We start from the raw sequence: 12,812 nt of genomic DNA, 5'->3' as shown, positions 1-12,812 counted from the left end.
ATCACTTCACAGCAAGATAACTGATGCTGCTAACTGGAAACAGAAAAGCCTTCTTTAGACAGAAATACCACGAGTAATCCACAGAGAGTCTCATAAATTAGAAAAGTGTATATGTATGTACGAAGTCATTGTCACGGGGGAACTTATACAGATGCATCAGGAAGAGCAAAGAAATTTAATGATGGGGAAAGCTTAAGACAATGTTAGAAGCTGATGAAGGGTGGATACATATCCCCTACCTGCCAATGTGTCCCTATTTTCCCATTCACCTGAATGGGAAAATAGGGACATGTTGGCAGGCATGATATCCTAGCTGGGTGGGTCAGAATGGAAATAACAAGTACAAAGCATCAGGACTACAGCTGGTCTGTTGTACAGCCTCATTAATAAAACAGAACATTGCACAATGTAAGCGAAGCACACAAGAAATGCGTAACAATCCCTAGGGGGTGCAAGAAAAACAGGCTGGTCATGCGACAACAGAAGGGAGCTGTTCTTCGAATTATGGCATGTGAGATGCAAAGCTGCAGCAACCACAAGACTGTCTTGACAGTTTTCTAACTTACCTATGGTGACAAGGACAGAGGAGATGATAGCATCTCCAGACACCTGAAGCTACACAATCTGTTGTGAGCAGATTATATTGCTTGATCTTGATGTGTATGTGTGGGATGATAAAGCTTGTCTTCCCAAGAGAAATGCTTTAGAATCCTAGAATGTATCTAGTGCACCATTTAGCTGAATCCCCTGTGTTATCTGGGTCAGCAATCTTTAAGCATCCCCATACATTTGCCAGTCCATTCTTTTCTTGAGAATTCCTAAAGAATTAGGTTCCACAACCACCATAGGCAGCTTATTCCATTTCTCCATTAATATGTAGGAAGTTTCTCCAAGGTTTCCTCCAAAAGGCAATAAAAAGCACTGGACAGCCCTGTTACAAGCACTATTTTACTCAGCTTCCAAACACACCAGCAGGCTTCCTTAGTCTTAGCCAGAATGAATCCACACATTTTCCAGATGCAGAGCAGGGTCCTAGAGCAACTTTTAGTGCCACATGCTGGCCAACACTTGCTTTCCATGAAGAACACTACCATTCACCAGAAAAGTAGTAATCAGTATTAGGGATGTACACAAATTGATTTTTGTGCTTGAGATTCAGCCTGATTCTATTCGAGCTCAAATCTGCTGCCCTCAAATCTGGGTTGATTTGATTGGAATTTGATTCGATTCAAATTTAAATTAATTCAGGTGAATTTTTAAGGGCTAGGGGGCACCAAAGCAGGTTGGGTGGCAGGGCCCCATGGCTGCTAACTGCCACACAACCCGCAAAGGAATCAGGCAAAGGGGTGAATTTTTAGGAAATTGTATGTGTTATGGATTCTCAGTTGTGAAATGACTTCATCGGGAAGAAGCTGGTCTTGTGGTAGCAAGCATGACTTGTCCCCTTAGCTAAGCAGGGTCTGCCCTGATTGCATATGAATGGGAGACTTGATGTGTGAGCACTGTAAGATATTCCTCTTAGGGGATGGAGCCACTCTGGGAAGAGCAGAAGGTTCCAAGTTCCCTCCCTGGCACCTTCAAGATAGGGCTGAGAGAGATTCCTGCCTGCAACCTTGGAGAAGCCACGGCCAGTCTGTGTAGACAATACTGAGCAAGATGAACCTATGATCTGACTCAATATATGGCAGTTTCCTATGTTCCTAAATTATTTCACAACCTAGAATCCACACAAAGTGGATTAACACAGTGTGGATTCTCAGTTGTGAAATAACTACTCGGTGAATCCACTGTGTGTGGAGTCTTGGTTGTGTAATAACATCTTCATAGGGATTCCCTATGAATAGGGAGTATCTTCCCTATGAAGAAGTCATTTCACAACCAAGACTCCACACATAAAAATTCCTAAATATTCATCCTGGCAGTAATAGCAGAAGCTCAGAGAGGACAAAATGGAGTCTGCTGGAGACAAAATTGAACTTCGAGCTCAAAATTAATTCGAGCTCAAATTGAGGGTGATTCAATTTGACCTTAAATCTGGTAAGCATACTCAAGGGTTCTTTGATTAGGGGTTAAATCACTCAATCACTAAATCACTTGCCCAGATTTGAGTCAAATTGATATGGCCATGAATTGATTTGCACATCCCTAATCAGTAGGGCTGTGAATTGAATCAAAACAGTTCAAATGCAATGAAAGCCATATCAAAGCATCTTTCACTGGAAAGGATTCTGATTTTAAAATGTCCCTGATATCGGCAATAGATATGATGCAATGCTGCAGTGTATCAGCATTGTATTCAACCTTTCAGAAGATTGGAAGAGGCTTACCTTTTTTTAAAAAAATCTGGTGTTTCATGAAGGAAGAGCAGCCATGGCAGCAATGATTCAAATAATTGCCTTTCCCTGTAATTATAGGGCACAGCCACCGCCACCCCCCACCCAGTAATGCACCAGGAAAAGGATACAATATTATTTTAGGGTGAGAAGATGGTGGAGAGCATAGCAATTTGAATTGCTGCCACCATAGCTGCCTTCTGGGAAGTTGCTTTCTTTGTGGAATGCCAGATCTTCTTTCAAGGTAATCCCCATCCCATCCCCAGTCAGATGCATTGAGCTGATGATGTTTAACATCATTGCCCTCATATTTTTAATGTGATGCATTAGGGATTGATTTTTAGAAGCGCCCCCCCCAACAGTGAAAACTGAAATCATTCAACATTTAAAACCTCAAATTATGACATTTTGCCAATTTCGATTTGTGCAAAAAATTATTTAATCTTAAATTTAAATCCACTGCTTCTTGTCCCATGTTTAATAGATAGGGAGAACAATTATCTGAATCATGTTTTTGTAAGAATTACATAACAACAAATTATATCTAAAAGTTCGGAGACCCTCTGATTGTTATTGTAATAATTTTGACATATCTTATTTGAAAATTCCCCATATCATGATATCAAAGTTTTAAGTTATATGGAATTTTCTAATGTATATGTTTTTATTGATATGTAATCTTTTGTACTAACTAGGGTAAATTTATCAGAATCCATTTTGGAACCACAGGAAAGCTATCATCGGCTGATATTGAAATCTGTAAGCAACCTGCCTATTTATAATTACTGAGTTATACATTACTGAGCTATACAGTAATGTATAGCTGTGACTGAGCTAAACTTATTTCTCTAACTAACTCTTCCATATCCCATCAGATCTACTAGAGAAATCCCGGGTTATTTTCCAGCAACCCGGTGAAAGAGACTATCACATCTTCTACCAAATCTTATCAGGAAAGAAAGCAGAGCTGCAAGGTATGAGCTAGGAACTTGCTGAACAGATACTTAGAACTGGTTGTTGTCTCATTGAATAAATTGGCAGAGGAAACAAGGGGAAATGATTTTGTGCAAAAGAACAGTCAGGCTTATCTAAGGCAATTGGCACTGCTGCAATAAAGAACCAAAGCAAAAACAGATCAGATAGCACAATATTAGATTTTGTACATTTTTTAAAGTAAAATCAGCATTTTACTGAAATCAAATAAAGGAAATCAACCATTTACTGAAATAAACATTATACTGAAACTGAAATTAACTTTCTACAGAAACACATTTGTCACTGAGTTTAATAAAGTGGTTTACGTTGATCTTTAATAACTCTTTTGGCCTGCCTTGTCCTAGAATGTTTCAGGTGTTTAATCAACAGAGATGTCCAGCTGGATCCAGAAAGACAGAACCACAAATAGAAACAAGTCTCTACCTCAATTTAGTCAGTTAGGGCATTTATATCCCACCCTTCTTCCAAGGAGCTCAAGATGGCTTAGATGGTTCTTCCTCCTCATAACAATCTTGTGAAGTAGGTTAGACTGAGGGAGAATGGCTGTTCCTGATGTCACCTAGTGAAATTCATGGCTTAGTGGGGCATTGTTTACATCTAGGATTTAGGACTATGCATGCTGGATCAAGAATGGCACAAGAAATGGTCAATACATGTCAACAATAATGGGATGTGGATGCACATCTGGATGTGCATGTAATTTAATCAGTATTGTGCAATGTGGATGTGCTTTCCTGTCCATTTAGTGATATACATCTGTTATGAGAGACCTGCAACCAGTTATTATGCACAACTATCTTTGGATTATCTCTGCTAACTGAGCAAAGAGGCACCTTTTAAAAGTGGTGATTTTATTGAGCTGGGGAGAGCAACTGGCCCTACCCAACCCTAGCACAGCATTCCTCCAGTGGCTGTTGCAGGTGTCTGCCTTATGTTTCTTTTTAGATTGTGAGCCCTTTGAGGACAGGGGACCATGTTATTTATGTATTATTTATTTTTCTATGTAAATTGCTTTGAGAATCTTGGTTGAAGAGCGGTATATAAATATTCGTTGTCACAGTAGTACTAGGATTGGGGCCTTAAGATTCTGAATCAATTTATTTTTTGCCCCATTGGATTTATAGATGGTGGTTGTTTATATATCTATATTTCTCCAAGGTGTACCCTTCGCTAATTCCATGTGTGGCAGCTCTTGCAAGAGTTTGCAAGTGAGCTACCGGAAGGGGGAAAGGAAAGCGGCAGCACTGGCAGACAGGCTTGCGAGCGAGGAGGGAAAGAAAACAGCGGTGGGGGTTGGGCGGGTGGGGGAAGAGAACGGCAGCAGCGGGCGGGGAAGAAAATAGTGACAGCAGGTGGGCAAAGAAAGTGGCAGTGGGCGGGGGGAAGAACTAGAGGTGAGTATATATTTTAAAATGTTACAATCATTACACGGGGGTAATTCAGATTTCTAGAACTCCTCATAAGGCAGAGCCTCTTGAAATATAATGAAGCATTCCTTTATCCATGTACTAAATTGCTGCTGGCAAATGCAATAATAATCCTATTTGAGTTCTTGTCATCCGGGCAGAGCGGCCCATCTGCTAAACCCTTAACCCAGTTAGCCTTTACTGTGGTCTAATTAAGGAAGATTAGAGGAACTGTTTCAAAGTAATTTTGTGCTAACAGGATTTGGACGCAAATATTGTACTGTGAAAATGTACCTTCCACAGTGAGTGTATTTCTGCACTACACACAGTAGCATAGATTCTTGCATGCATATGTCTCAATCCAAACATTTCTCTAAATGTCACAGTCAGTTGCTAGTGTAATCCTTTGGAAAAGATTGATAGCAATAATAATCTTTATAGGACAGTTCCTATCTTTGGGTACATGTCTTGTTGCCCTAAAAAATCTAAATTTGACACTCTCTCTGACATTTTGGCTAACTGTCCTGGTTTTGCCAGGATCAGTTTAAATTGACAATTTCTAAAGGAGCAAAGGATTGAGATTAATCCAAAGATCTTTACTGGCCTTAGGATCTCTAGGGCTCTGTGCAAAGTATCCTTGCCTGGCCACTTGTATTAGCTTTGACAGATGATGAGGATCACCAGACAGGGCTGCCTACGGCACTGTGTTGACAAGCTGACCACTGTGCTGGTGGCCAGGGACATGGGGTTGATGGTTGCGTAGATTCACATTGCATAAGCCCAAGAGTCTCTGGCTTGCACTGTGCAGGGAGATTTGATTGTTTTAGCAGGGAAACTCTCAACAAAAATATCTTTTATTGCGCAAAAGAAGAACAACTAAAAACTGGTAGACATAAAAACATAAGATGTTTCAGTGTAACACACCATCCTCAATTAAATTGAGAGCCAGCACGGTGTAGTGGTTAGAGTGCTGGACTGGGACCGGGGAGATCTGAGTTCAAATCCCCATTCAGCCATAAAACTAGCTGGGTGACTCTGGGCCAGTCACTTCTCTCTCAACCTAACCTACTTTACAGGGTTGTTGTGAAAGAGAAACTCAAGTATGTAGTACACCGCTCTGGGCTCCTTGGAGGAAGAGCGGGCTATAAATGTAAAATAATAATAATAATAAAATAAACAAATGAGCACAGATGAAAACCTCCTCTGTTTTCATTGCAGGGAAATGAAGTTCATTTGTACTTTCCCCTTTGCTTATGAACAAGGCTCTCTGTTTTCACTACATGGTGCTAGAAGTGAGTTAACACTAACTGGATTATTTCTAGGAGGAAGAGGGATGGTGCAGAAAGGCACAGAAAGGAGCAAGAATTTTTCATAGTTCTTCTCTGTCGTCTGTTTAGCATAGAGAATTGGATACCATCTGGGGAGTTGGTCATGGCGCAAATGGGCTTCGTGTCTTCCCTGAGGCCACTGGTGTTTGGTGGTGCTAATACTGAAAGTGATCTAGTTTAAAAACCTGAACCCAACTCTACATATTTGTGCTGGCATAACTTCCCACAGCATGTCAGCACAAGACTTGTTCTACAACAGAGCCTTTCAGCCGGTGGTGGTAGTGGTTGTACCCCTGCTAACTTAGCAAAGAGGCACCAAAGAGAAGTGGTGATTCTCTTTATTGAGCAGGGGGAGAACACGTGGCCCTATCCATCCCTGGCACAGCATCCCTCCAGTAGCTGTTGCTGGTGTCTACCTTATGTTCTTTTTAGATTGTGAGCCCTTTGGGGACAGGGAGCCATTTTATTTATTTACTAGTATGTGTAAGCCCGTTGTAATAACGGGCTCTAGTGAGGGGGGGGGTTCCCGCTGCCGCCTCACCCGCCTCGGGCGCACTCCTTGGGCCGACACCTCCGCCGCCGCCTCGGGCACTCTCTCCGCCCGTCGTTTCTTGTGGCGGCGGCCGCCGCCATCGGAGCCAGTCGCCCCGCCACGGCCACCACCTCCTTGGCCCGCACTCCTTTGGCCGAGGCCGCGGCTCCGCCGCCGCCTCGGCCGCACTCTCCGCCCGCCGCTTCTGCTCCTTCTGGTCTCCCGTGGCGGCGGCCGCCGCCATCGGGGCCAGTCGCCCACCGGCGGCCGGGTCCAACATGGCCGCCCATCTCCGCGCATGCCCAGAACGGGCGAAAAAGACACGGGCGGCACGGACGCACGCCCAAGGCTTTTATGGGTAAGGATAACTATGAAAACCACTTTGGAAACTTTGATAGAAAAGCGGAATATAAATATTCGTCAAATTTGTATTCGTTATCATCCAACACATTGCACAACACAATGCTGGCATTTCTGATCTGCTGCACATGTGAAAGCCAGCCCTGGAAGCTTTGTGCAAGAGGGCACTTGTGCAACTACTTAAAATAGAATGGCTGGAAACAATGGAAGTTGCGCTGCACCAGTGCCTGCACAGTGTTCCAAGTAATTGTGCAGTTGTGTTCTTGCCACACTGCCAGGGCTGGCATTCATATGTGCAGCAACCCCAGTGGGTCAGCAATGCCATTGCCTTGTTATCCACCGTTGTTATTGTTGGCAAGTGCCACTTTTTGTGAGTACCACTGCCATCAGAGATGGTTGCCGAGTGTGGGAGGAGTCTGCTTGCCTCACATTCTTTCTGCCATATGGGGGAGGCTACTCTAGTAGCTGCTACCTTCTGGTCTCTCCTCTACTCTGTGCCCTTCTTGCCCAATCTGTGCCTCTTCTGAAGTGGGGGCGGTCTGGATTCCCACACAGCTGCCCCTTACTGCCTGATCACTGCTGCCCCTAGCCTTCTCCACTTCTGGTGATATTGCCAGGCAGAGCAAAGCCATGTGGGTTCCCATGGCGGCAGCAGTACTTCACACACATCAAGAATAATCTGCAAGCACACTTGCTATAAAGTTCAAGTATACCTGCTCCTTGTGCCACTAGCTGGAAAGCACTGCTTGTGATGTTGTATCGGCGCTGCATTTTAACGAAGTCTAATGACATATAAGCCTGATTCAGACATTATGCTGTACAAGTCTATGGATGTCTGTATACTTGAGCACATGTTTGTGTGAATGACTGTACCTGTGTTCATTTTAAAAGAGAACGTGGATGCAAACCCTTCAGGTTTATGGTACAGATAGGAAGTATACTTCTGTACCTGCATATCATTCAGTATAACACGTGAAACATGTGACTGTACCGGTGTACAGAACTGTATCGGAAAGATTCCTTTATTATGGTCATCAACCAACTAAATATTTATTTTATTATTTATTTACATTTATTTCCTGCGCTTCCTCCAAGGAGCCCAGAGTGGTGTACATGGTTATAGTTATCATCATACAATCATCATCATCCATAACAAACTGGGAAGGGGGGGGGTGGTTTACATCAAGTAAGTATCTCTTTATGAATTCTAAAGGCTGCAAAACAGAATTTAGCCACATTTAAGCAAATTGAATCAGATCTGTATCTGTGCACTCATTGTACACTTATTGAACATAATGTGTATAGAGAGTATTGAACATAACGTGTGAATGGGCCTAGAGTTATAAACAGATCAGATCTTGGAAATAAAAGAAAATGTTTTCATGTTTCTTCATTTTCAGATATGCTACTGGTGTCTACAAATCCCTATGATTTCCACATCTGCTCACAGGGTGTAGTTACTGTGGACAATCTGGATGATGGGGAAGAACTGATGGCAACCGATGTAAGTAATAATCATTTTGATTACAGGTGTGTACATTAAAGGGCAGAACACAGGTGTATATTAAATGGCCAAGCTTAATTATCACTTTGGTTCTCATGGAACTCATGGCGATGGGTTTGAGCCAATGCACAACCAACCCATGACATTGCACTCCAGTATAGGATTGTGGAACATCAATGTGCACAATGACATGCTGTGGTCTCAGCATGGAGCCTTCCTGCTATATTCCTGCTCTATGTAATGTCAGATTAGGAGCAGCAGCATGCTGTCTTATGGCTAATTTGTTTTCATTTCATATTGGATGCATAGAATGATCATTCTTGATGCAGTACATTTGAAAATATATTATGAGAAGGCAGCAACAAATCCACGTTATCAGATATTTTTAAATAATTCTCAAAATCCTTATCTTCCAAATATAGCACAGTGTTTCTGGTCACAGAAATTTACATTAAACCAATGCATGGGAGAAGGACTAAGAAAAACATATCAGATATAAATAATATACTTTCATGTAGAGATCCTATCATCAGCATTGCAATCTGTGTAGGTGACCTACAACATCCTCTTAATACTAGAGGTGTACATGAATCATTTTTTGCAATTTGATTTTACCTTGATCCACCACTCCAGTTCTCAGCTGACTTGCCAAGGTGATTCCTTCCTCAACAGTCAATGTGGTCTGGAGCTCAACCACCATCTTCTCGAGAAGAGCGGTGGGCAAAGCCTGGCTCAGCGTTGCTGTCTCAGCACAAAATCTGTTTGTGGCAACAAAGAAAGACTCGAGTGCCAAGACAAACCTCAAAAAGGAGTGCCCAGTCCAGGGTGGACAGGTCACACACTTCCAAGTCACATCTCCTTGTCAGAGCATGAATGACCATCTCTTGCTCCTGCAGGCGCCGGAGCAAGATAAAGGTAGAGTTCCACCAGCTCAAAACATCCTGAGGGATAAGGTGTTCAGGTAGGCCTAGCTCAAGCCGCCACTGCCTGAGCATACGCCTACCCTTTTTGCTCCAGTGGGAGTAAGCTGCTGTATTATGGCACTTCTCTGCAAGAGCAGCCGTGGCAGCAGCAGGATGGCACCTAATGCCTGAAGTGGGGATGTCTCACCCGGCTGCAGCCCTAGAAGGGCCAAGCACATCCTTCACGACCAGGTTCATAGAGTGTGCCACACAATGTCATGTGGACACTAACTGGATGGACATTAACTGACCCTGCTCAGCTGCCTTTGTGATGTTGGTAGCACAGTTGGTGACCATGAGGCCTTGGCAAAGATCTGGCTGCCTGGACAGCCATTACTCCACCTGGCGATTCATGGCCACCAACAGCTCACCAGCCACGTCCTCAGTGTCCAGCACCTCCACATGCAGCACAGCTGTGCTTCGCTGCATGGGAGGAGCTGGCCACATCACCATCAGCAGTTGTCCCCTCACTCTCCTGCCCTCACCAGTGCACTGTGAGGGACAGGAAAGCATTGTGCTTCCCACTGGGATTGTCTCACAGATCTGCCAGTGCAGGCTGGTGTCAGGCACTGCTATGTGCAGCATCCCCAACACGGCCTCCCTGCCTGCTGAAGTTGGTACATGAGGGGATGTTGTGGACAGGGATAAGCAGTCAGAGCAGCCCAAAGAAGCCTGTATTCTCCACCAGTTGGAATGGCTGGTCATCCAAAGCAATCATCTCCCCAATGGCCCAGGTGATGAGATGAGGCTCTGGGAGATCAGACCACTTGCCCACTGACTGCACCTTTGAGCAGGCAACTTCCCTTGTTTGGTAGAAGGAGCAGGTGCATTGCTTTCTGAAGACACACCAGACCTATTGCTGAGCAGGAACCCCCAGGTAATGTTGTCACAGGTGCTACAGCACTCATGTCATCCCAGGATGCTTGGGGTCCTAACCCATGCTGACCTGTGTCCTGCAGTGGATGTAGAGAGCATGGCATGGGTCACCATGGAAGAGCTCAAAGTGGTCCCACACCCTGCTGCTCTCAGTCCGGGACCATTTTGGTGGTGGTGGTACTGGGGCTACATGTTCATTCTGGGAGCCGTCGCCACCACCACTCTCCATCTGGGGAAGAGAAGGTCCAGGAACAACTGGAATTAGCAGGAGGTACTTCCTGCTTCTCTGCAGTCCTGGAGGCAGGTTCACATTACCAACAGGGACTGGGGAGGATGGAGGGAGCGATCTGGCTGGGTTAGCAGACAATGACACCTCCTCCTCCACTGCCACAGGAAGAGATTCTTCCCTGACAGGGGATGGTCTACCTGCTACTTATACCTCAGTCACTACAGGCAGCTGTGTTGTGGGGCCAGGGTCCTTCTGTGTACCACATCAGTGCTAGTATTAATGGAACTGCTCCCGGGGACTTGGTGGGACCCCAAGCTATGTTTTAGGCTTGTGTGGAGGAATTCGGTATTTCAAATGGAGCAGTCAAAACTCAGTTTCAAAGGAGATGATGAGGAAACTTATTGTGTGGAGCTTTTGCACATGATCAATGAGATGCTTCAGTCACATGATGTGCTAAAACATTGTACAATGCCTGGCTTTGAAGAGTTGGGATGACTCAGGGAGTAGGACCCTCTTACTGTTGCCCACCACGATCAGCAGCACCACCACCACCATCCCTCTGCTTACCACTCTGTTCCTGGCTCTGCTGTACACACTACTGGACATCTTGTTTTGTGTGTGCGGTTGGGGTGGCCTATTTATGAACTGTGTGCCACACAGAGTGCTATCTATAGTACTGTGGTGCACACACAGAAGCTAGGAAAATCAAATCCCCCCAAGTAAAGAAGCAGGCATGTGGGCATCAGTCAGGCACCTACCAACCCAAACAATCAAAACAAAATAACATCTCAAAAAGGTAAACAGAAGGGGCCTGGCAGGGCACCACACACACTACAAAAACCAAACAGTAATCCACCAGGCAGCACACAGACAGCAGCAGCAAAGGTGGCATCAGTACTGCGAAATAATATTAATATAGATAACCACAGCACCCCTGTTATTGAGAAAACACAAATAACAAATAATAATATTCCAGGCACCACCCAGTTAAAGCCTGGGGCTGCTGGTACAATTTAAATAAAAAAATTTGGGGGGGGGGGGTAAGGGGAATCACAGCATCCTGGTTATGAAAGGGGGCTGGCTACAAGCAATGAGGGAGAAAAAGACAGCAGATGAGGAATCCACACAAGGAAATAAATCCCAAACAGCACCCAGTTAAGCTACTGGGCTGCTGGTACTATTTTAAAATAATTGGCTGGGGGGGGGGGGAGGACAGCACACATAGCACCCTAGTTATTAAAGCCACTGGGGGTGTGGCTGGCTAAAAGCAAGAAGAATAAAATAAAGTTCCAAGCAGCACCCAGTTAAAGTCACTGGTGCTGCTGGTAATCATCATCATCATCATCATCATCATCAATACATCAATGAAAGCCTTTAAGAAATGCTACGGGAAGTGAGTAAGACAGGACTGTTGAAAATAAAGGAATCAAAGGATGAATACAAAAAACAGCAGATGAGGAATCGACAAGAAAAATGGCTCAATAAACCATTGCACTGTCAGTTTTTTAATGACATACAGTTGAAAGTCAACAATAGCACAACATGGCAGTGGTTAAAGAAGGGGACATTGAAGAAAGAAACAGAAGGTCTCATTTTTGCAGCCCAGGAACAACCACTATGAACTAATGTTATAAAAGCAAAAATTGATAAGACCCAGAAAGACAGTAAGTGTCAGTTATGCAAGGAAGTGGATGAGACGGTTGAGCAACTTGTATGTTGTTGTAAGAAAATCATGCAGAGTGATTATAAGGAAAGACACCACAAAGTTTCTGCAATGATCCGCTGGAACTTTTGCAAGAATTACAAATTACCAGCAAGCAAGAACTGGTAGAATCATCCAATTGAGAAGGGCACAGAAAATGAAGAGGCAAAAATCCTTTGGGATTTTCGAATACAAACTGATAGGCATTTAGCACACAATACCCTGATATGACAGTCATTGAGAAGAATTGGGTTCTGATAATTGATATTGCAATCCCAGGGGATAGACAAGTCAATGAGAAACAAATGGAGAAAATCACTAAATACAAGGACCTTCAGATTGAAATTGAGTGGCTCTGGAAAAACAAAACAATAGTGGTGCCAATAGTTGTTGGTGCCATTGGTGCAGTACTAAAAGAACTTGAACACCATCTCGACACCTTGGGCATCAATAAAATTACAACATATCAACTTGGGACAGCACAAATACGACGACAATGAGGCTATTCCCACAATCCATGGAAAGCGGGCTAAGGGAGTTTAGCCCGCTTTCTGTGGATTGTGGGAACCACCGGGCTCGCGGGC

The 12,812-nt window shown here is 44.1% G+C and overlaps 1 protein-coding gene across 2 annotated transcripts in view; it reads left to right on the top strand.

Annotated features, from left to right (window-relative positions):
* MYH15 (myosin heavy chain 15) overlaps positions 1 to 12,812 on the top strand; it is a 142,002-nt gene that overhangs the window by 37,743 nt on the left and 91,447 nt on the right. For both annotated transcript variants that reach the window (XM_053304969.1, XM_053304970.1), the window contains 3 exons: positions 3,029 to 3,092; positions 3,209 to 3,307; positions 8,356 to 8,459. In XM_053304969.1, coding sequence (XP_053160944.1) covers positions 3,029 to 3,092; positions 3,209 to 3,307; positions 8,356 to 8,459 — 267 coding nt within the window. The remainder of the gene's footprint in view (positions 1 to 3,028; positions 3,093 to 3,208; positions 3,308 to 8,355; positions 8,460 to 12,812) is intronic.

This window comes from Hemicordylus capensis, chromosome 3 (genome assembly GCF_027244095.1).
Source record: "Hemicordylus capensis ecotype Gifberg chromosome 3, rHemCap1.1.pri, whole genome shotgun sequence".
NCBI lineage: Eukaryota > Metazoa > Chordata > Lepidosauria > Squamata > Cordylidae > Hemicordylus > Hemicordylus capensis.
This window is presented reverse-complemented; position numbering and strand designations above follow the sequence as displayed.